Source organism: Capsaspora owczarzaki, assembly GCF_000151315.2.
Source record: "Capsaspora owczarzaki ATCC 30864 unplaced genomic scaffold supercont2.12, whole genome shotgun sequence".
NCBI lineage: Eukaryota > Filasterea > Ministeriida > Capsasporidae > Capsaspora > Capsaspora owczarzaki.
Window position 1 is genome coordinate 252141 of NW_011887303.1, and position 21520 is coordinate 273660.

General features: G+C 52.7%; 7 protein-coding genes across 8 annotated transcripts; 3 read left to right on the plus strand and 4 right to left on the minus strand.

Annotated features, from left to right (window-relative positions):
• The first annotated feature begins 1853 nt into the window (after window positions 1-1853).
• CAOG_06671 (hypothetical protein) lies at window positions 1854-4829 on the plus strand. Its single transcript, XM_004344242.2, has one exon. It carries the CDS (start codon window positions 1880-1882, stop codon window positions 4652-4654), a length of 2775 nt encoding a protein of 924 aa, XP_004344292.1. The 5' UTR covers window positions 1854-1879; the 3' UTR covers window positions 4655-4829.
• A 306-nt stretch (window positions 4830-5135) lies between these two features.
• Window positions 5136-7438, minus strand: CAOG_06672 (4-hydroxyphenylpyruvic acid dioxgenase). The gene is made up of 2 exons (XM_004344243.2): window positions 7389-7438; window positions 5136-6454 (listed from the first exon to the last, which is right to left on the minus strand). The coding sequence occupies exons 1-2, from the start codon at window positions 7389-7391 to the stop codon at window positions 5306-5308; spliced, it is 1152 nt and encodes a 383-aa protein (XP_004344293.2). The 5' UTR covers window positions 7392-7438; the 3' UTR covers window positions 5136-5305.
• A 157-nt stretch (window positions 7439-7595) lies between these two features.
• Window positions 7596-12209, minus strand: CAOG_06673 (the record flags this gene model as incomplete). 2 transcript variants are annotated; one of them, XM_004344244.2, is made up of 9 exons in its annotated part: window positions 12094-12209; window positions 11623-11650; window positions 11478-11556; window positions 11265-11402; window positions 10958-11180; window positions 10591-10887; window positions 8262-10486; window positions 8068-8143; window positions 7596-7992 (listed from the first exon to the last, which is right to left on the minus strand). In XM_004344244.2, the coding sequence occupies exons 1-9, from the start codon at window positions 12173-12175 to the stop codon at window positions 7748-7750; spliced, it is 3393 nt and encodes a 1130-aa protein (XP_004344294.2). In that variant the 5' UTR covers window positions 12176-12209. The 2 variants fall into 2 exon arrangements, with proteins under 2 accessions (XP_004344294.2, XP_011270675.1); XM_011272373.1 differs by lacking the exon at window positions 12094-12209 and having other exon boundaries at window positions 7748-7992; window positions 11623-11911.
• A 237-nt stretch (window positions 12210-12446) lies between these two features.
• Window positions 12447-13779, plus strand: CAOG_06674 (microtubule-associated protein; the record flags this gene model as incomplete). The annotated part of the gene is made up of 1 exon (XM_004344245.2): window positions 12447-13779. One exon carries the CDS (start codon window positions 12447-12449, stop codon window positions 13617-13619), a length of 1173 nt encoding a protein of 390 aa, XP_004344295.1. The 3' UTR covers window positions 13620-13779.
• CAOG_06675 (calcineurin-like phosphoesterase) lies at window positions 13742-16498 on the minus strand. The gene is made up of 4 exons (XM_004344246.2): window positions 16335-16498; window positions 15452-15524; window positions 15239-15303; window positions 13742-15137 (listed from the first exon to the last, which is right to left on the minus strand). The coding sequence occupies exons 1-4, from the start codon at window positions 16461-16463 to the stop codon at window positions 14184-14186; spliced, it is 1221 nt and encodes a 406-aa protein (XP_004344296.1). The 5' UTR covers window positions 16464-16498; the 3' UTR covers window positions 13742-14183.
• A 429-nt stretch (window positions 16499-16927) lies between these two features.
• On the minus strand, window positions 16928-18153 carry CAOG_06676 (NADH dehydrogenase 1 alpha subcomplex subunit 8). The gene is made up of 4 exons (XM_004344247.2): window positions 18103-18153; window positions 17340-17500; window positions 17113-17245; window positions 16928-17030 (listed from the first exon to the last, which is right to left on the minus strand). Exons 1-4 carry the CDS (start codon window positions 18124-18126, stop codon window positions 17013-17015), a joined length of 336 nt encoding a protein of 111 aa, XP_004344297.1. The 5' UTR covers window positions 18127-18153; the 3' UTR covers window positions 16928-17012.
• Window positions 18154-18329: 176 nt separating this feature from the next.
• CAOG_06677 (homogentisate 1,2-dioxygenase HgmA) lies at window positions 18330-21279 on the plus strand. The gene is made up of 9 exons (XM_004344248.2): window positions 18330-18403; window positions 18745-18770; window positions 18874-19028; window positions 19254-19385; window positions 19487-19641; window positions 19742-20040; window positions 20176-20280; window positions 20486-20880; window positions 20983-21279. The coding sequence occupies exons 1-9, from the start codon at window positions 18394-18396 to the stop codon at window positions 21041-21043; spliced, it is 1338 nt and encodes a 445-aa protein (XP_004344298.1). The 5' UTR covers window positions 18330-18393; the 3' UTR covers window positions 21044-21279.
• Window positions 21280-21520: the final 241 nt, after the last annotated feature.

The window sequence follows — 21520 nt, forward strand, 5'->3', positions numbered from 1 at the left end:
CTCGCCTTTCGACCTGATCCGCACGACTGCGCAGTTTGCTCACTTGCATTCCACTACGCACAAAGTCTCACAGCGCTTTTTGCTTGCTGTGGCTTTCTTTGTCGTTCTCTTCGACAAACTCGCCCGTCTTTGGCATTCTCACTCCCAAACGTGGATGTGAGATCTTGCGGTGGCTTTTTTGTTGTTGTTGTTGTTGTTGTTTTGATCCTGATTTTGTGGTTGACTCAGGATTCTCCGATTGGGGTCCTTTTTGCTTCCCCTTTCCATCCGTCGCTCTCTCCCCCGCTCGCGTGTCTTCCACTACGAATCTGTGCAATTTTTGACATCTTTCTTTTGCACCCTTCTTGCTGGGCAGCTCGCGAGCTTAGTCTTTTATTTTTATTTTTTTTTTCTTTCGTGTTTGTGTGTTGTCAACGTTTGTTGAAGAAGCTGTGAGTTTTTGGTTGCTCTCCTTTTCCCTCGCTCGCTGTCCCCACCCCGCTCCAGTGCGTATCCATGCTTCCAGTATGCTCAGTCCAACCTGACTGGCGGAGAGAGAGAGACCCCATCGAGCCAAAGTCGATGCTTCACCCCAGCAACCAAAAAAAAAAAAAAAAAAAAAAAAAAAGGATTTTTGGATGGGTGGTTTTGAATGCGTGTTTTTTTTTTTTTTTTTTTTTTTTCTGGTTCGCTTGGAAGTGCTTACAATAGGCATTTTTTCGTCTGCTGGTGAATCCCATCCCATTTCCTTGCATCCATGCATTGTCATCGTGGCCTGTTCGCAGCGTTCCCTCCCTTTCTTCGTCTCTGCCTTCCTCGCCGCTCGTTTTGATCCAAAAAATCCCGCGTTTTTGCCTTTCGCCTTTTTTTTTTTTTTTTTTTTTTTTTTCGCATTGCTTCTCCGATTTCTTTTCTTTTTCTTTTCGCCTCCTTTGCTCCTCGTCGCTGTGGCTGTGGCTGTGCGAGGGGAGGGGGAGGGTGGCCTTCTTGTGATTCCTCGTTCGTGCCTCTGCCCCCCTTTGCTCCCCCTTGTTGCCCTTGGCCCGCCTGGCTTTTGTTTCCACCATGCCTTCAATCATGCCACTATTCCACTAAATTCGCAATGCAATTTGTCCTCCTTTTTTTTTTTTTTTTTTTTTTTTTTGCTTTTTGGCTGGATTTTGCATTGCAACTGATTTTTTTTTTTTTTTTGTTTGCCTTGTTATTATTTGCCACAGATTTTTTTTTTTTTTTTTTTTTTTTTTGGTTTGTCGGTGGTTCTTCTCTGCGCCGCCATCGTTCAGCTCCCCAGCTCCCCGTTCCTTTTTCATACTTTTTTTTTTTGTCTTTATTCGCACACTCGTTCTTGTGGTTTTCTCTCTCGTTCAGCTTTTGTTCCTCTTTTTTTTTTTTCTTTTTTTTTTCTTCAGTCCCAACAACATCTCGTGTTGCTTTTTTTTTTTTTTTTTTTTTTTTCGTTTCGGGTCTCCCTCGCTTTCCCCTCCCTCTACCGCGCCCCCTCCCTGCCCAACCAAGCTATCCGAACCACGGCTGGTGCTCCCCGCCAAATCGCATCCACTCAGGAGCAGCAGCCTCTTATTCTGATTATTATTATTTTTTATTTTTTTTTCAATCACAAGAACCACGAGAGCACCGCGTTCTCCCGCATTGGACCTCCGACGCCCTGTTCTCCCGCCTTCCTCGTTCCCTGCCTCAAGTCCCCCCCCCCGGCTTCACGGGTAGCATTGCTTCTTGTTAACCAAAAGCGCGGCACCAAGCGCCCTTCTCCCCCCTTTCCCCATTCGCGCTCTCTCTCTCTCCTGTTGCTTTTTCTTGCTCTCGTGAAAGCCACACAAAGGACCGCTCCATCACCAAGTTAAACACAAAAACCACCTCAGAAAAAGCGGGAAGCACAGTCCAGATGGCGCTCTCTCGGCGATGGAGCCGCAGCATGGACGCGCTCACCTCGGAGGACTTTCTGCTCGAGGCGGACGAGCAGCAGCAGCAGCAGCATGAGCAAACGCCAGGTGGTGCCGGCAGCATGGACGCTGCTGCTGCTGCTGCAATGTACTATGAATCCATCCTGCAGCCAGCATCCCTCTCAACTGCATCAGCCACAAACGGCCAGCAGCAGCAGTCGCTCAGTGCTCAGCACCAACAACAACAACAGCAGCAACAGCTCTTGATTGCCATGTCTGCGCCCGCATCCGTGCTCGCAACCCCGCATTCCACTCCCCCAGTCACCCCGCGTTCTCACGTTGCTCACCTGTTTCCATCCACATCCGCCGCAGCCTCGCCACAGTCGGGTCTTGTCTTCCACGAAACTGGCATTGCTCAGCTCCACCAGCAGCAACAGCAGCAGCAACAAGCACAACAGCAACAACTACCACAGCAACAACTGCAGCAGCAACAACAACAAGGCCAGCCAAAACTGCGGTACCACGTCTACAAGCCGCACCGAACGCGCCGATCCAACTTTATCGCAATCGACGATCACGGGCGCGAAAAGATTAGCAGGAAGAAGGCCTCCAAGTCACGACGGCAGTCCGAGCCTGCGATTCCTGGCCCGGGTGTGCTGCATGCGTCAAACAGCCTGGACTCGCTCTTGAACCTGGACGAAGACTTGACGAGCGCGCACCCAACGCGCATTTCGCCATCGCAGTCCCTGCCGGGCGGAGGCGATCATTTGCTGAGCGGCCTCGGCACCGCGACGAGTGCCAATTTCAACATGTTCTCTGCCTCAAGCGAGTTGCTCACCACCACACTGCGCGACCAGCAGGCGCTCAACTTTCGCACGAGTCTGGAGCAATTCTCTGATTATGTCGGTGATTCGCAGGCCGAGTCGGCACGTTTGCAGCAACAGCAGCAATTGAATCGCAAAAAGCGCGTTCTCAGCCGCTCAGCCAGCATGGGTACCGCTGTTGGCGGCGGCAGTGCGAATGGGTCGCGCAAGTCGTCTATGACCGACGTGACGGCCGGGGTGTCGCTGCTTCAAGTCCAGCAACCTCAGACTGCTCAACAACAACAGCAGCAACAACAGCAACAGCAGCAACAGCAGCAACAGCAACAACAACAGCAACAACAGCAACACCAACACTTGCAGTTGCAGCTCTTGTTGCTGCAACAACATGCTGCGAGTGCTGCGCCTGGCTCCTACACTGTCTCATACGATCCCCTGGCTGGCGCCAGCTATGACGATCCGGCTTTGCAACACCAGCTCTATCTCCAACAGGAAAAGCTCAATTCTCTGCAGCCTTCCCAAACGCAATCGCCATCGCCGCAGCAGCAGCAGCAATCGCAGCACCAGTCGCAGTCGCAGTCGCGCTCCAGCGTTGTCTCTTCCGAGGCGGGCTCGCCGTTGCTTGGAGCAAATGTCAACAACCCCCTGTCTGCCGACCGAATTCTCGGACTGACAAGCGACGGGCTTTCTCCGCTGTTTGAGTCTGACTCGCCGTTGACCGACGACGACTTGCCGAGCGGCATGAGTCCTCTGTCGTCCGTCATTCGCCACATGCGGACGGCGCGCTCCCACTCGCAGCCTGCCAGCGGCCCGACCATGCCCCGCGTGACTCGGCAAGTGCGTTCCGCGTCCGCATCGTCCGCCCATCAGCACCCGGGCCCGGTGTTTAGCGTGCCACTCGCTCAGGCCACGCCCATGTCGTCAATCTCGTCGCTGTCGTCTTTGTCGTCGCTGTCGTCCCTCTCGTCTCTGTCGTCCAGCGGCAGTGGTAGCAGCGTGCACTCGACACCTCCGGCGACCCTCATGCAAGCGTTGACTCGCACGCTCGAGCAGCGTCAAGCAGAGCTGCAGTACGCGCAAGATCAGAGCCAACAGATTCATGCAGAGCAGTTTCAGCAGCTCACGTCGTTGCACCTGCAGCAGCAACAGCAGCAACAGCAGCAGCAACAAATTCTGGCCAATCTCCTGCTGCAGCATCCAGATGTCTTCAACCCTGCGAACGACTGTTCTTCCGATGCCAGCTCCAACCAAGCCTTGCTCGATTTGATTGAGCTGGCCCTCCGATCTGCTGCAGAACCCACCGATCTCGCTTCTGCAACTGCGCAGCAGCAGCACCAGCAACAACAACAGCAGCAACAACAACAGCAACAGCAGCAGCAGCAGCAGCAGCCACAACAGCCATTCTTGTCCCAGTATCCGACCTTTTCAACCGTTCAAGCGTCCAACACGGTTGGCTCTGTCCCCCTCACACCCATGTCGGATCTCAGCCTGGCCTTGTCGTCGTTGCCAGCGCTCTCGGCTGCTAGCGCTCAGTCGCAGTCGCAGGCACTGCCTTTGCCGTACGGCTCGCCAGTCTCGGTGCCCGTCTTGCAGTTGCCGCAACATTTGCGCGGACGTCGTGGGATGGGCGAATGCGAGCCAGGTTCTGTCGCTGGTGCGGCGAATTCCACCCTGATCTCGATTGCAGAGCAAGAAGAGCTGCCAGCTCCGCGTTCGCGCGCGAATGCCTCCTCGTACTTGTCGCGCCCAGCCTCGATTGCTCTACTCACGCGCAGCAATGGCTCGTCTCCTGCGCCAGGCGGCATGTCCACGTCTGTCCTCGACAGCGACCCTCCTCGTCCCCTGTCCAGCACGGATATGGCTGCCGCCGAAGCGGATCTCGGGCTTTCTTATTCTTTGACGGACTTCAACTCGAGCGATATTCTGCGTGTTCTCGACACGTTTGCACCGAAATGAAGCTTCCGTCGGCGTTTCCTGCTTTGATTTTTTTGTTCTATTCTCTTTTTGGTTTGTTTTTCCCTTTATTTTGTAACTAGTTGTCTCGATTTCCCCTTTTGTGCATGCTACTCGTCGTCCCTATCCCCATCCCCGCCTATCCTTCCCGTTTGTCTCGTCTTAGCCTTTTTTTTTTTCTTCTTTTTTTTTTTTTTTTCTTTTTTTTTTCTTTCTTCTTTTCTTTTCTCTCTTAAGGTTCTCCTGTCTGTTAACCTCGCATTGCTACCACCTGCTCGTCATGTTCGTACCCTCACTGTCCGCAAAGCTCGCTGAACTTTGCCTTTGTGTTTCCGGGACTGCCCTTTTCGTTTTCTCTGTTTGCATTTTACTTCGATTTTTTTTCTTGCAAGTTTGTTTTTGTTGATATGTGTACAGTTTTTTCCCCCATCGCCATCCTCCAAAATATACTCTTCATTCATCGCATCATTGTCAAATCGAGTCGTTCATGGATGGCAAAACGCAAAGTTGTTGTTGTGTTTGAATTCAAATGATTTTTGTTTATTGATTTTTGTTTTTGTGAGACAAGTGTCGATCACTGCATCCCTTTTCTTTTTGTTTTCGTTCCGGTTAGACAGTGCATCCAATCACAAACAGCCTCGGATTGTGTGAGCTTTACAAGTTGCCGCGACGGCCCTGCTCGGCTTCGATCGCCTCGAACAGGGACTTGAAGTTGCCAGCACCAAAGCCCTGGTGGTTGCGGCGCTGAATAATCTCAATGAAGAGAGTGGGGCGGTCCTCGAGCGGCTTGGTGAAGATTTGCAGCAGGTAGCCGTTCTCGTCAAAGTCGATGAGAATCTTGAGCTTTTGAAGCTCATCGAGGTTCTCGGCGACCTTGATGGAGGCGGAGGCGAGACGGATGCGCAGGTTTTCATAGTACGTGTCCGGGACGGAGAGGAACTCGACACCACGCTTGGTGAGGGCAGAGACCGAAGCAATGACGTCCTCGGTGCGGAGGGCAATGTGCTGGACACCGGCGCCACCATAGTAGTCGACGTACTCTTGGATTTGGCTCTTCTTCTTGCCAGCCGCGGGCTCGTTGATGGGCATCTTGACCTTCTCGTCGTAGTCGGCAACGACGATCGAGCGAAGAGCGCTGTACTCGGTGTGCATCTGGGTATCGTCGACCGACCAGAAGCGGTGGAACTGGAGGACGCGCTCGTACCACGAGGCGACCGACTCCATCTCGCGATCGGGCTGGTTGCCGACGCAGTGGTCGACAAACTCAATGTGGGTGGCGGGCAGGTTGTCGAGCAAGGGGTCGACGAAAACGGGCTTGGCAAAGCCGGGGAGGAAGTTGGCGCCGCCCTTGTGGTTGGTGCGGTCGACAAAGGTGTGGGTGGTGTCGCCGTAGGTCTGGACGGTGGCGAGCACGACCGTGCCGTTGGCGTCGGTGAGCTCGTATGGGGCGCGCACAGACTTGCCGCCGCGCTGGATGGCCTTCTCGTAAATGCCGCGGGCGTCTTCAACGAGGAAGGCCACGTCCTTGACACCGTCGCCGTGGAGGACGAGGTGGTCACCCATTGCGCGGTCGCTGGGGTTGAGCGCCGACTGGAAGACAAAGACGACGCTGTTCAGCGCAACGACGTGCGAGACGACCTCGCGCGAGCCCGTCTCGAGGCCAGCGTATGCGATCGGCTTGAATCCAAAGCGCAGGCAGTAGTATGCCGCAGCCTGCTTGGCGTTTCCAACCCAGAAGGTGATGTGATCGAAGGCGAGGTATCGGCCGACCTCAGGCTTGGCGCCGCGATCCGCGTATGAAGTCTGTGAGCAGCCCAAGCAACAAAACGGATGAGTGACCGAATTTGAGTGTTTGAGGGGTATGAGCAAGTGTGATCAAAAAAGTGCGAGCATTGAAAGGGTCGAAAGTGCGAGACAGAGTGACAAGTACGAAAGGATGAGTGCCAAACAATGCAACTCCGACAGCTCCCAAAAATGGCCTTGGAATTGTGTGATTCTCCAAATGTAACAACAACAACAGCAACAACAACAACAGCAACAGCTGAGTGAAGTCGAGGTCGAGGTCGGGATTGAATGAGTGAGATTGAGATTCGGCTCTTTTGACTGCGAAAAGGCGTCCCCCCAAAAACAAACAAGTGGGCTGTTTTTGACAGTGATAAGTTCAAGTGGGAAAGTGTTTTGTCAAATGGGTCTTCCATAGCAGAAAGTGATTGAAAGTGATTGAAAGTGGTTGAAAGTGAGTCAAAGTGATAGCATGTGGGTTAAATTGCATGACGGCGAATTTTGAAAAAAAAAAAAAACGACATCCAAAATGTAATGCGATTGTGTTGTTTTGTTGAAGAGCGTGTTGTTTGTGAGTTGCAATTGCGCAGAAGAGCGATGCAGAGTGAGAATGATGCAAGCGAGCGAGCGAGCGAGGACAAGGAGGGAGGAGAGGGAGAGAGGGAGGAGAGGAAGAGAGGGAGGAAGAGAGCGGAGGAAAAAAAAAAAAAAAAAAAAAAAAAAGAGTCGGCAATGCCGAGATGTGCGTGACCATTGTCCATATGACAAGGAGAGAGGGAGCGAAGGAGAGTAAGAGAGAGTGTGAAGGAGAGTAAGAGAGAGAGAGAGAGAGAGAGAGTAAGAGGGGGAGGATGCGCCACTCTGGGTGACATTCAGCAAAAAGAGCAGGAAAGCAAGGAGAAGAAGGAAGAAAAAGAAAGGAGGACCAAAGGGGGAAAAAGAGCCACAGACTTACCATTGTGTGCAATAGAGTTGGCTGAATGTGAGAGTGAAATGAAACTCGATATGACTCGATTTGGGTAGAAAATGATCAATAAATCAATCACTGAGCAATGAGTGGATCGGTTGTGAGGAAGATATCAGATGGAATTTGCATGGGGGTGGCTTAGGTGCGTTAAAGAGCTTGCATCTCAATTGCGGCGAACGAGGAGTCGGGACAGATCGAAAAGGAGATCGTCGCTGTATTCACAAGAAACCACAAACGGGCTCACATCTCAACAACAACACGCAGGAAGAGTAGAGTAAAAGTTCCTTCTTCAAGTAGCAAGTTCTTGAAACGACACGGTGAAATGCTCGTGTTTGGCAGCTTTCAAGCTATGCAATCAGTCCGCCAATATCGCGAATAGCATGACCAGCAGCGGCACTCTCAAAGTGCGCGCGCAAAGATGCAATGTGAGGCCGCGAAAGAGGAGCAATTTCCCAGCAGGCGCGCAAGAGAGCAAACAAGTCGTTCGGACACGACTCGGGTTGCGCCAGACGGTGTCCGGCCTCGACGTCTGCCAGCGCTTGCTGGCCTGTCTTTGATCCATAGGGCGCAGCTCCATACGAGAACACCTCCCCTGTCAAACCTTTGTGAGCGCAACACCTTCCGATATCTATCGAAGAAATCGACCAGATCAAACGCCAGATCTTACAAGCCAAGACGCCAAACGCCCAAACATCACTGCTATGCGAAAACTTGCGATAATGCAGACATTCAGGCGCCATCCACTGTTTGGCGGCAAGTACATCAATCAATCAACAAGTCAGTTGCAATGTTTGACTCAACCCCTTAGCCAGCCCTCCAACTATCGCAATAAGCCGAGCGGTACATCAGTCCTGCACATACCTTGACGGGAAGCTTGCCACGAGCTTCCATGCGGTAGTAGTTGTGTTCCTCGGCGAGTGCGCGCGACAAACCGAAATCAGAAATCTTGACGACAAGCCCTGTGCCAACGAGGCAGTTGCGTGCTGCGATATCACGATGGACAAATCGAATCGACTCCAGATACTCCAGCCCACCTGCGATTTGTGCGAGGGCGTGACTCATTTCGGCCACTGTCCAGCCAATGTTGCGTTTTTGAGACTGCCACAGAACCTGGCGCAGGTCGCCGTATGGCATGAGCTCGAGAACTGACATGAACGGTGCGCAGTCCAGAAGAGACGTGATGCAGCGCACAACATTGGGGTGCGAAAACTGGGCCATCATCTGCGCTTCTTCGACAAACTCCTGACGCGACTTTTCGGTCGCATCAGGCTGCATGGTCTTGACAGCAACATCGAGATACGCGCCCTGCACTCCGGCCAGCAGGTACTGAGCATCCGGCGGAACAAACTTTCGAGGAAGCTGCCCTTTGAGCACAACGCCGAAGTTGCCCGAGCCGAGTTTGGCTCCCAAAACAAGACTTGCGCGCAAACCGAGTTCCACAGACTCGTACAAGACTGGTGAGCTGTAGTGATCCTTTTCGATTTGCTCATACACGGAATGTTGATCCGCAGACACCGAGGCGGGAATTGGACGTTGATTGTCGTAGCTCGGCTGAACAGGACGTTGATTGTCGTAAGTGGGTTGCACCGCGGTTGATTTTGCGAGTGGCTCATAGCCGGAGAGCGCGGAATCCATTGTATGCATCGAAATGGTTGCTGTGCTATCCTTTTCAGAGAGGCCACGGGCCACTTGACGACGACGGCGCCGAATGATCAACAACACGACAAGCACAAGCAAAACCAATATTCCACCAACGGCGCCAGCCACCGCAGGTAATATGGTTGCAGAAGAAGAGGTCTCGATATTGATGGCAGCACATTGCGGAACCGAACTGACATTCCAGTTTCCAGCAGCTGTGCAGCGGAGGCCGGTCGCTCCCGCATCGGCCAACTGAAAGCCCTCATTGCACGACAGCATGCATTCAGAGCCAAAGTCGGTCGAGTTGTTCGTGCAGTTCACGGTGCCGTGCGGAAGCGTCAGAACATTGCATGAAACAAGGGTGCAGAAGGCCTCCATCGGTCGGTCCCACTCTCGCGTTGCCAAGCACTCGACAACATCAGCATAGTCTCCTCCAAGCGAGTAGCCGGGGTTGCAGCTCGGGATGCACTCGGATCCATAGTTTGTGTTGTTGTTTGTGCACAGAACAGCACCGTTTTCAAGCGTCAGAGGATCGCACGATACAATCGTGCATTCTGCTTGCAGCGTTGCGCTCCACTCGCGCGACGCCTGACACGTCACAGGATTTGTGTTGGCTCCGCCAAGGGTGTAGCCTGCATTGCAGCTCGGTGTGCATTCCGAGAGGTAGTTTGTGTTGCCATTGGTGCAGTCGATGGCACCGTTTTCGAGAGTCAGAGGGTCGCACGAAACAATCCGGCAGTCCGCCAGGGTTGCGTTCCACTGTTGCGAAGCGTTGCAGCGCACTGCGTCAATGTAGTCTCCCTCCAATGTGAAGCCGGCGTTACAGTACGGGGTGCACTGCGAGTTGTACGCAGTCGTTCCTCCAACGCAGTTCAGTCCGCCATTACCAAGAGAAAGCGCGGGGCAGGCGATCGGGTCGCAGTAGAATGTCTCGGGACGTGACCAAGTGGTATCCGCTTTGCACACCGAATCGACAGTAGCAAGTGGCGCGTAACCACGGAGACGGAAGCCAGCGTTGCAAGAAACAGTGCAGATACCGCCAAGCGAGTATCCATCACAGCTGACAGCTCCATTGGTTGGCGCTGCCATAGTGTGCGGGCAATGTTCCGCATACAGAACACACGTTGGTGTCGCACGCGACCACACACCGACAGAAGCAGTGCTAGCCAGGCACGTGACATTGGCAACTCGCTGCGCTGTGCCGTCCACGACATAGCCCGAATCGCAAGAGTAGGTGCACACTGCTCCGATGCTGCGAGTGGTCGGCTGGCAGTTCACGCTGCCGAGAGTGATTGAGGTTGGCGGGGCTGGGCAGTAGTTTGTGATAGTGTTACAAGAGCTCGAGTAAGAGGACCAACCGAAAGTGCTGCCATAGTCTGAGCAAGTGATGGTTGCGGCGGCAGACAGCTGATATCCATTGTTGCAGCTCATAGAGCAAGTTCCCTGATCTAAAGGGCATTGTCGAAAAAACAAACGAAAACAAACAAACCATCATTCGATGAGTTTTGCATGCGGACGCATCCGGACAGTAGAACAGCATCAAAACTCTTACAAGTCGTGCTCCCGCAAGTAAACTGTCCATTCGTCGGATTGCTTGGATTGCCACAGTTGATGGTGTTGCATTGGAAAGTGCGGGACGACCAAGACTTGTCCGCTTGGCACGTAACAGTGCCTGAAGCGGATGTTGACCGAGTACCGGTGGCACAAGTATGAGTGCAAACGCCACCAACTGTCTGTCGGTTGCAGCCCCAAGTTCCAGAAGTGAAGAATGCTGGCGAACCGCACGACTTGGCTGCCATGCTGCAACAGGTGTACTTCCAGCGCCGATCTTCTTTAGTGTTCAGATGAACTACAAGTCATTCAGCAGGACGGGTTAAGTAACCATCTTGGGATTCAATTTTGACGTGATTCCGTTTTACCTGAGGACATTCCTGCAATGTACTGAAAGGCGAGAGGACATGTATAGTCCAGAGGTCCGTCATAGTTGTTCACCTCAGCGGTAGTTGAACAATTACCCGCGTACTCGAACTCGGGAATCATGGCAACGGTTTTGACTTGAAAGAGACGGTCCATTTTTTCCTCCGAGTTGCGTGAGTTCATCCCGTAGATTGTTCGACCTGGCGTAGCAGTCCAGTCCAATACCTGTCTTGCCAAAAAAAAAAAAAAAAAAAATCAGCTCCAGTTCAAGCTAAAGCCATCTTGAGTGCGAATTTCAGCTTTCGTTACCAGATCCCACTCGTTCATTTGAAAGTAGGCTTGGTCGGGAATGCTCGCTTTTGTGACTTGCTCGCCAGAGTGCGTGATACAACTCCTGCGATACTTCCACCAACGGTCTTCCTTCAAGTTATCGTGCTGAGATTGAAACTGACAAAAGAAACACACCCATAGCGCAGTCAGCACCAGTTGATAACGCCATGCCTGCAGCTTGAGCGAGCTTACGCCTTTGAACCAACACTGCACGTCCGCGCCAACGGTTGCAGCTTCCCAGTTAATATTATCCATCGTGAACAGATGATACCTGTATCCGTACAAAGTGAGTCAGTTAAACCACACACACCAAACACCGCGCGTGCTTCAAACGTACCACCCAAAGTCGGTATCGTAAAATGTCGCTGATCCAAATTAGTCAAACGGATCAAGTTAGGGCTCATTGTCAACACACGATCCGTGCAAAACGAGTCCCTGCAACAGCGCGCCGTGCTGATTTATACTGCTGCCTTTGCCGATGATGCAGCACCACGAGCCATCGTCCATTGCTGCTTGCTGGAGGGTGCAATGATGGGTGTCGGAGGTTGTCCTGAAAATAGCTCCCGCTCGATGATCGGCTGCATTACACTCCCTGGCCCGTGCGTCCTCGCACACACACACACACACTCTCTCTCTCGCTCACACCACGCCAATACCCATACACCCATACGCACACCGTCTTCCACGTCAGTGTGCAAACGTCGCAACGGAAACGCAGACCCGATCGGCGATGCCGAGAAGAAATCAAAACACTGCAATCAACTCGTTCCAGTCGAAGCGCAATCCCAGCCAGGACAAGGACGCGTACCATGGCATGAATGAATGTGCGGCATCACCGCCAGTAGCACCAGGACGGGTACCAGCAACAGAGGCAGGCGCGTAAAAGCCATCTGTAACAAAACAAGAAAAAAAAGAAGAAAAAAGAGAAATTGAGAGTGACCAATGCACCCCAAATGCACCCAGTTCTGATCGGCGCACAGACAATGCTCGTTCACTTTGTGGTTTGAATTGTGAAGAGGTGTGTGTTTTTGTGTCAGTCGATGTCGATGTCGCTGTTCTTTGTTCTTCATCACCCGCGTTTTTGTGTGTTTTGTCGCTTTTATCATTTTTTGCACATTTGGCTCAGTTTTTTTTTTTTTTTTTCTTTGAAGACAAGCAACAATGATTCGGAGCGTTGCATTCGAGCTGACCAAACGCGCGTCGTCGTCGTCCGTTGCTGCTGTTGCCGCGTCGATGCGTGCGACAACTCGTTGTGCTGCTGTCGCTGCCACTTCCGCCGTCGTGCGTGGCATGTCGACGAGCGCGAACAACAACAACCAGCAGGAACAGGACAAGCAGCAGCAGAACAACGAGCAATCCGAGTCGACCGCGTCCAAGCTCACCAAGCCGGGCTTTGTCGCAGCTGCTGCAGTCGCGCTGGTCGTCTGGCAGCTCGAGTCGCGCGGAGAGCGCTTTGGAGCGTCGGTGGACGGCGGTCATCAGTCGCAGGAGCCGCGCGGCTTGATCTCGTCCTGGGTCGCCAAGGCGCTCGGCCACTCGACCGTCCGCGCCAACGCGCGCCTGTCTGAAGACTCGAACGTGCGTGCACTGATTGCCGAGGCTGCCATGGGCAAGACGGGCTCGCGTCAGTTCACCTCGCTGATGACCACCGTCTGCCAGCACGCCGACCGGCTCTACGACGGCGGCCACATGGACGATCTGTATGCGTTCTTGCATGCCACGATGGCTGCAGACAGCCCTCTCAAGAGCGGCGCCATCGCGTGGCGTGCTGCACGCGCCGCCCGCGAACGGTCGCTGGCCACCACGGACGCCGAGCTAAAGAAGAAGCTCGTGTACGAGGCGTACGAGCTGGCCAAGCGCGCGATCGAGTACGATCCGAGCGACTTTGCCTGCCACAAGTGGCTGGGCATCACGATCAGCGACGTGGGCGAGTACGAGGGCGTCAAGGTCAAGATTTCCAACGCCTTCACCATCAAGAAGCACTTTGACGAAGCGGTGCGCCTCAACCCCGACGATCCCACCTCGCGCCACCTCGTTGGCATGTGGTGCTTCACCTTTGCCGATATGCCGTGGTACCAGCGCAAGATTGCCGCAACCCTCTTTGCCACCCCGCCCAGCGCCACGTACGACGAGGCCCTTGGCCATTTTGTCGCCGCCGAAAACATTGAACCCGGCTTTTACGTGAAAAACACACTCATGATTGGCAAGGTCTACCTTCGGATGGGCCAGAAGGAGGAGGCGAAAAAGTATCTCACCAAGACCATCTTCCAAGCCAAGACGGAGGCTGATCGTGAGTCCCTGGAGGAGGCCAAGCAGATTCTCGAGAAGATGTAAATTTGAATTTCCATCGAGGACGTGGGCCACATCCACACATCCAGCTCAACCAACACAACACCAACAACAAATTCAATCCATCATCGCAACTGTTGTCATCGCAGTTTTTCTTTGCAGTTGTGCTCGTGTACATGTCAAAAACTAAACCAAATTCACTCCATTTGCAAGTCCAATTCTGCGTAGAAAACTCAAACTTTGGGCTTCATGGGATTGGCACCTGCCCCCAAAGGGGGGAAAGCTCGCGATCGAGCGCTGCGAAAACCACAGTCGCAGGCGATTGAACGACAAGCACGCCTTGGTGCGGACACATCCCTTGTGTATATTTCAGGAGATGAGTGACGGTTGTCACAACGAGAACAAGAAAAACAGGGGGGGGGGAAAGAACAACCGAGAACAAACGACAAAAATTACGCATCAATTTTTACATGTCGGAAGAGAAGAAGAAGAAAAGGAAGAAAAAAAAGCAAAGGAAAAACACTCATCATTGCAACAGAAGAGCATTAAGAACAACAAAAAACCATCTAACAGGAAACCGAGTAACTCTTTGGAACCGGAATTGCTCACTTAGAAACGGGGGTAGGGGCGAACAAACGTGGCCTGATCGCGGATAGTGTACTCGTTGGTGGTGGGGTTGATGTGCCAAGTCCAGTCAATGTGAGTCTCGTTGTGGATGACCATGCGACCGTAGCCATAGGCAGCCTGGCGGAAGGCAGACCACGAGGGCTGAGAGAGCCACTGGGAAGCAAGACCCTCCTGGTTGCCACCGTCGCCAATGACAATGTACTCGGTGGGGTTGGCAGTGCTGACCACGTTGCGGTAGACCTGCTTGGAGCGCTCGTACGAGTGGACGTGGCCGTTGAAGGCAAGATCAACCTTGTACTTGTAGAAGAGCGGCTCGTAGATGGTTTGGAAGGCGGGGATCTCGCCCTGGTGAGCAGTGTTCGAGTTGTAGAAGGGGCGGTGGTACATGAGGATGAGCCAGGGGGTCTGGGTGCGGTTGACCGACTCCATCTCCTTGATAAACCAGTTGTACTGGGCCGAGCCGACCGAAAAGTCAGTCTCGGTCGACAGCAGGACGAGGCGGACGTACGAGTGCGAGTACGACCAGAACAGGTTGAGGCCGGGGGAGTTGGACTCTGCGTACGGCATGCGGAAGCGGTAGTTGTAGGCGGTAAAGTTGTGGTAGTTTTCGTGGTTGCCGACGCCGACCATCCAAGCCATCGAGGCCGAGAGCGGCTGCACCATGTTGCCCCACTGATCCCAGATGGGCTGGTTGCCGTTGGCGTAGGTAATGTCACCGGCATGCCAGAGAACGTCAGCGCGCATCGAGTCCGACAGGATGCCGTTGACAGTGTTGAGCGAGTTCGAGGTGAAGCCGAGGTCACCAATCACGGCGACCGTCAGCGGGACCTTGTCGGTCGTCATCGACTTGAACGTAAACTCGTTGCTCCAGCCCTGCGAAGCGTCGCCGACCACGTAAAAGTAGGTGGTGAGGGGCGTGAGGCCGGTGACCTTGACCTGATGTTTTGGAAGAAAAAGAGAAAAAAGAAAAAGAAGGGGAAAGGGTGAGTTTTTGGTTTTCGGCAATCAAGCAATGCAACGTTTGCTCGAGTGCTTACAGTGTGGATGTAACCAGAAGTGTACGAGTCATACGTGTACTGGGTGGACGTGCCGTTGAAGGGAACTGCGGGAGCAGAGAGCAAAAAACAAGAACAAACAAAAACAAAACGAAAACAAAACAAACAAAAACAAAACGAAAACAAAAACAAACAAACGATGATGAGCGACTTTGACAGAAATGATCAACAAATGATCTGAGCAAAAAAACTCACTGTAGTAAGCACCGGACCTGGGGCCGACCTTGACCTGGGGGCTAGCAGGCGAGGGGGTAATCCACATCATGACCTACGAACGCAAGCGAACAAGCAAGCAGCGATCAATGTGAGAGAAGCCGATCGTCGGTTGCAGAGCAGAGAAGTGAAAAAAGAGGGGGTTTTTCCCCCGCGCTGGTGTCATGCGCATCAAACGACAAAATGTCCCATTTTGAATGACTGGGTGTTGTTTTGTAAGGGGTTTTTGAAGGGTGCATTTGGAGTGGATGGAAGGAGCTGGTGGGAGGAGGAAGGGAAGGGAAAGGTCAAAGAAACCGAGAGATACCACTCACCGCCCCACAAAACCACGCTCAACCCATTCAACAGAACCAACCAGCTGTTTAGCTTCAACATTACGAAGCGAGGAGAGCGATTTCAATGGAGGCAGTGTACACACGAGGCCAAGCCAAGCAGCCTGGTTGGTTCACCCTTTCTAACTCCAACTCTAACTCTCTCTCGCTCGTCGCTCCCCCAGCTTCATCATAAAAGCGTGCTGCACAACTGCACAAATTGTCAACGGATCTGTGCTGGGTCTTCCATTGGACGAGTTTCCGCCGCGGTTGTGTTTTGTGCTATCAAAAGAAGTGTGTCACAAGGTCATTTCAAAGCGCCCCAAAACCCCGTTTCATAGGGAAGACCAGCAGCAGCAGCAGCGGAAACCATATCAAACAGCGACAGTTCAACAAAAGAGAGAGAGATATCGATATTGAAGAGCGAAAGGAGGGAGAGAGAGACAGAGAGAGCGAGAGAGAGAGAGAGAAACGGGGAAAAGATGCGAGTTGATTGAATTCAGCCGAACTGCGAAGCATGTTCGTCGATAGAAGCGAAAGTGAGGCTGACGTACGGCTTCGGTGGGAATGCCAGTGAAGGAGAGGCGAATCTGCTCTGGCGGGTTGGACGACAGGCGGAAGGGCGCCGCCGAGACGAGCGCCACCAGCAGTGCGAGAACAGCCGCAGCAATGGTCCAGCGCATTGTTGGAAGAAAAGAAAAGAAAAGAAAAGAAAAGAAAAGAAAAGAAAAGAAAAGGTGAATGAACTGGACGGATTCGGTCGTTGTTGGATTGGTGAAGAATTGGTACATGGCAGAATAAACTCAAGTGCTGGTGGAGGGAGGGTGAGGGAGGGTGGGAAAGGTGGGATGGAAATACTTAAAAAAAAACCAAATTCAGATGGAAAATGGAACAAGAGAACATGCATCGTCGATGAGCGGTTGTTGGATGTTGCAGCGATCAGAAAACTGAGATTAGGAGTAGTTGACAGCTTGCTGGCAGGACTTCAGGCGGGCCAATGGGCCGAGCTCAGATGAAAACCATCATCCAACTGATGATTCCTGGAAGACTCCACGCTTCACCATGGCTCGCCAACCGCTCCAGCAGCATCAACAAACGACATCACACTTAGAAGGGGCTCGTGAAACAACAACGAGCATGGCCAAGCGGAATAAACAGAATTTTTGTATTGATGCACTTTTTGGGTCTTGCGAAACGCAATCAAGAAACACAAAGCGGTTTGGTGCCATCGATTAGTGACCAAGGAAGCTCTGCCAAAGAGTTCAAGTGTCCAGTGCAACGAACACAGTGAGTCAGAAGTGCTGGAAAAATTGCTCGCAATCGTTGCTTTACCATCTTCTCCTTCGCACAAGCTGCCAGTGCCTTCTGGGCGGCAGAGCAGAATCGGAAATCTTGGTTGTTCTTGTCCAGGCACTGCCAGAGCTCGGTGAAGCGCTCGTTGCAGTTACCCCGGAGCACCTTGAAGCTGTATTCAAGGGACAAGCGAGAAAGAAAAGGGGGAGTTGGAGCCCCCCCCCCTTGTCTTGTCCAACAAAAACCAAAAAAAAACCCTTTCTTACAATTCAGCAGTGCACTCTGTCACGTAACGGCCCTCCTCTAGGCAGAGCTCAGGATTCTTCTTGTCAAAGCGGCATTGCATGTACGCGCGGTTAGGAGTGTCGCAGTATTCGCCGAGGTGCTTGGCGGCTGCGAGCAGCGGCGACGAGGTCACCTTGATTTCCTGTAGTGTAGTCCCATGCATGCATTGAATGCAGAATCAACGTGAGCAAGCAGCAAGACGAAAGGCAAGATCAAAGTCGAGTGAAGTTGATGCGTTTTGGTGATCTCTCGCCGTTCCGCCTCGTCCATCCACGCGATCGAAAATCAGCCCAAGCACAGAATCATGTCACGCAGATCGCAGTGGAGCCAGGCGACCAGAGCAAGAGCACAGGCGGCGTCCAAAGCCAAAAAGCATATGGGCAAGGAGCCAAAAGGATCCCTCCAACGCGCGGTCTCACTCTCACCCGCTCCAAGCATGCCACAACGGAGGGCTTTCCAGTGTCCATCATCTGAGAATGGATGAGCCCCTCGCTCCAGCCAACAAGCAAGAGCAAGTGAAAAAGCAAAAAAAAAAAAAAAAAAAAAAAGGCCGCTTTTTGCTCGCTTGTTCTCTGTGCTCGCTGTGTGTCCCACTCCCCACCCCCACCCCTGCAGCACTCAGTGACTGGAATGACCAGCGATCGCATTCGTGGAACGAGGCGGATCGACCGAACGAACGAACGAACGAACGAACGAGCGAACGAAGCTGGCTCAATCGTCAACCAATTCGATCCCATCGCTCACCTCGACTTGGGGTACGTCTGCCATTCTGTATGAAAACAAAAAGAAGAGTGGAATCAACGTTAAAGGAAATAAAGAGTGCAAGAACAACGAGTGCATTTGTATTTGAGAGCTGAACAGAACTCGACCATCCAATGCTCGCTCCCATTGTCAATCCGATTCTTTGACTCTTTGAGTCGTTCTCCCCACAAAATCACAAGCTCAAGCAGCTCAAGCTGACCTTATCAATCCTTCTTTTTTTGGTTTTCTTGCTGCTGTGCTATCGTCGCATCCAATCAACCCCTTCCTTACACAATGGCAGCCGGTAAACGCACTTCTCACTGAACGCAAACCCGCTTCCATCCCCTCTCCTCCCCCTCCTTTTGGACTGCGGCTTGCTACCAACACTGCAAGCACAAACGCACGCAATGAGAAGCGGCAGAGTGAGCGCGAGAGTGAGAGGAACATGCTAAATGGCTAAATGGCCGAGCGTGACTGACTGCTGCACAGTGTGACCATCCTCCTCCACCCTCCCCGCCATCCTCACCCCTGACTCTCTACCACTCTTACACTCTACATGACTATGCACTTGTAGCCCATTGCGCAATGGTGCTCGAACTGTCTTGACGATTTGCTCACTTTGCTTTTTGCTCGTTCGTTCGCCAGCTTCGTCCAACAAGTCGCCACTCAAGGTCAGTGAATTCACAGACGTTGACCACGGTTGAGCGTTTTGCGGACAGGTTGCTCACACTCCCTCCATCATTCTGGTTGTATTGCTGGTTTTCGCTGGTTTAGTACATGCCTGGCTTTGGCAATCACTTTGCCACCGAGGCGCTTCCGAACGCGCTCCCCGTCGGCCAGAACTCCCCGCAGGTCTGCCCGTACAACCTCTATGCCGAGCAGCTCTCTGGCACTGCATTCACTGCGCCTCGCGTGCACAACCAGCGCAGGTAAAAAACAAAAAATGCTCATCGACTGTGGTGCGAATCTCACACCCCGCCACCCCGGTTTGGGTCGCCATCTGCGCACTGCGAAACTCTCGCTCTCACTCTCATCGGCTTTTGCAATGCGTCCGGTTTTATGCGACTCAATATCGACTTTTGCAATCTCCTCTCTTTTTGGTTGTTGTCGTTGGTGTTGTTGTTGTTTTTGTTGTTGTTGGGATGATTCCGCAGCTGGCTCTACCGCATCCGCCCGTCCGTCTGCCACACTCCGTTCGAGGCCGTCGAAGGCTCGGTGCGCAACAACTGGGATGCCTTGCCCCCAAACCCAAACCAGCTCCGATGGAAGCCATTTGATCTGCCCAGGTACGGTTGCCTGTCTTTGTCGTTTTGTGTTGCGTGGTTGATTTGTTGCCGGCTGCAATGGCTCATCACTTCTTCCTTCTTCCTCCCTTTCAATTCTGCAGCAACGACGCCAAGGTCGATTGGGTGAAGGGCCTGCGCACTGTCTGTGGCGCTGGTGATGAGCGCGCTCGTCATGGTCTTTCCGTTCACGTCTACGCCATCAACACGTCCATGGATCACACTGCCATGTACAACTCGGACGGTGACTACTTGATCGGTAAGCAGAGATTGTTTTGGGTTTTGAAAAAACAAAAAAAAAAAAAAGGCGTTTTCTTCTGGATTCGCTCACCCCCTTCTCAACCATCATCATCATTCAGTCCCGCAACTGGGCAAGCTGACCATCACCACCGAGCTGGGCATTCTCGAAGTCAACCCGAACGAAATCTGCGTCATCCAGCGTGGCATTCGTTTCTCGGTGGCTGTAGATGGCCCTTCGCGCGGCTACGTGCTTGAGGTTTTCGGCCAGCACTTCCGCCTTCCCGACCTCGGTCCCATCGGTGCAAACGGCCTCGCCAATCCCCGCGACTTTGAGACCCCTGTTGCTTGGTTTGAGGAGCGCGATGAGCCCTTCACCATCATCTCCAAGTACCAAGGTGTTCTGTTTGCCGCCAAGCAGGTACGAGCAGAGCGGCGCGTCTTGAGCTCGTTTGATTCCCTGATGAGTTGTTGGATTCGTCCATTGAAGAATCTGGCGCTCACAGTTGCCTCTTCTTTGTTTTCTTTTTTTTTTCTTTTTTTTTTTTTGACACAGGATCACACTCCCTTCGATGTCGTCGCCTGGCATGGAAACTATGCGCCCTACAAGTACAACCTGGCGCATTTCATGGTCATCAACTGCACCGCCTTTGACCACGCTGTATGATTGGAGATTTTTTTTCTCAACTCTCTATTTTTTCGTTGTCATGCACTGACCACACACACACACACACACACACACACACACACACACACACACACACACACACACACACACACACACACACACACACACACACACACACACACACACACACACACACACACACACACACATTGTTCTTGTCGTTGTCCGTTTCGCGCAGGACCCCTCCATCTTCACCGTGCTCACTTGCCCTTCGAACGAGCCGGGCGTGGCAGTCGCCGACTTTGTCATCTTCCCCCCTCGCTGGGCTGTGCAAGACCACACCTTCCGCCCTCCATACTACCACCGCAACTGCATGAGCGAGTTTATGGGCTTGATCACGGGCGTGTACGAGGCCAAGGAGGAGGGCTTCCTTCCTGGCGGCGGCTCGCTGCACTCTATGATGACCCCGCACGGCCCCGATGCGCCCACCTTTGATGGTGCGAGCAAGGCCAACCTCAAGCCCGTACGTGTGGCCGACGGCACCCAGGCGTTCATGTTCGAGTCGAGCCTCTCGCTCGCTCTGACCGAGTGGTCTGAAAAGCTCTGCAACAAGCTTGATCCTCACTACTACGAGTGAGTTGCTTTTTTTTTGTTTGAGGGTTGAGGATGTTGGTGCGGTTGGTGTGGAAAAGGTGAGCTGACTTTTGAGAAAACAAATGAAACCTGTCTGTACAGATGCTGGCAAGGCCTGAAGAAGAACTTTGACCGCAACTGGAAGCCCGCTGCTTCTCAGTAAACCGAGTTTCAGGATTTTGTGGAAGCGTGCTTGTATCTGTGGTGGTTTTCGAGCACGACATTGAAGTGATGCACCCCCTCTCGTCGACAAGCCATTAAAAACCCATTGTGATTTGTTGTGATTCTGAGCCCCCTTGTCTCCCACTCACTTCTCATTCATTTTCGAAGCCTTAAGAGAGCCGAAAAACAGCTTGATTGGAAGATCACTCGATCACAGTGTGACGCGCCAGAGTCCGAAAAAACGAAAAAAAAAAAAAAGTGAAAAGCTGCCTCATTGCTTCCGCTGTCAATGTCAGTAGTAGATAGAGAGGATGAAATCGCTGGCGCGATTTGACGTCCGCGCTTCGCGCGGGTGAGAGTGACCGAGGGTAACCTCGATTAAAGTACCACCATCTCGAATATAGCGCATTATTTTGTATGAATCGCGGCTCGCTTCTGAGCTGTTTGTCAAAATGTACATCCGACTGTGCACTGCTCG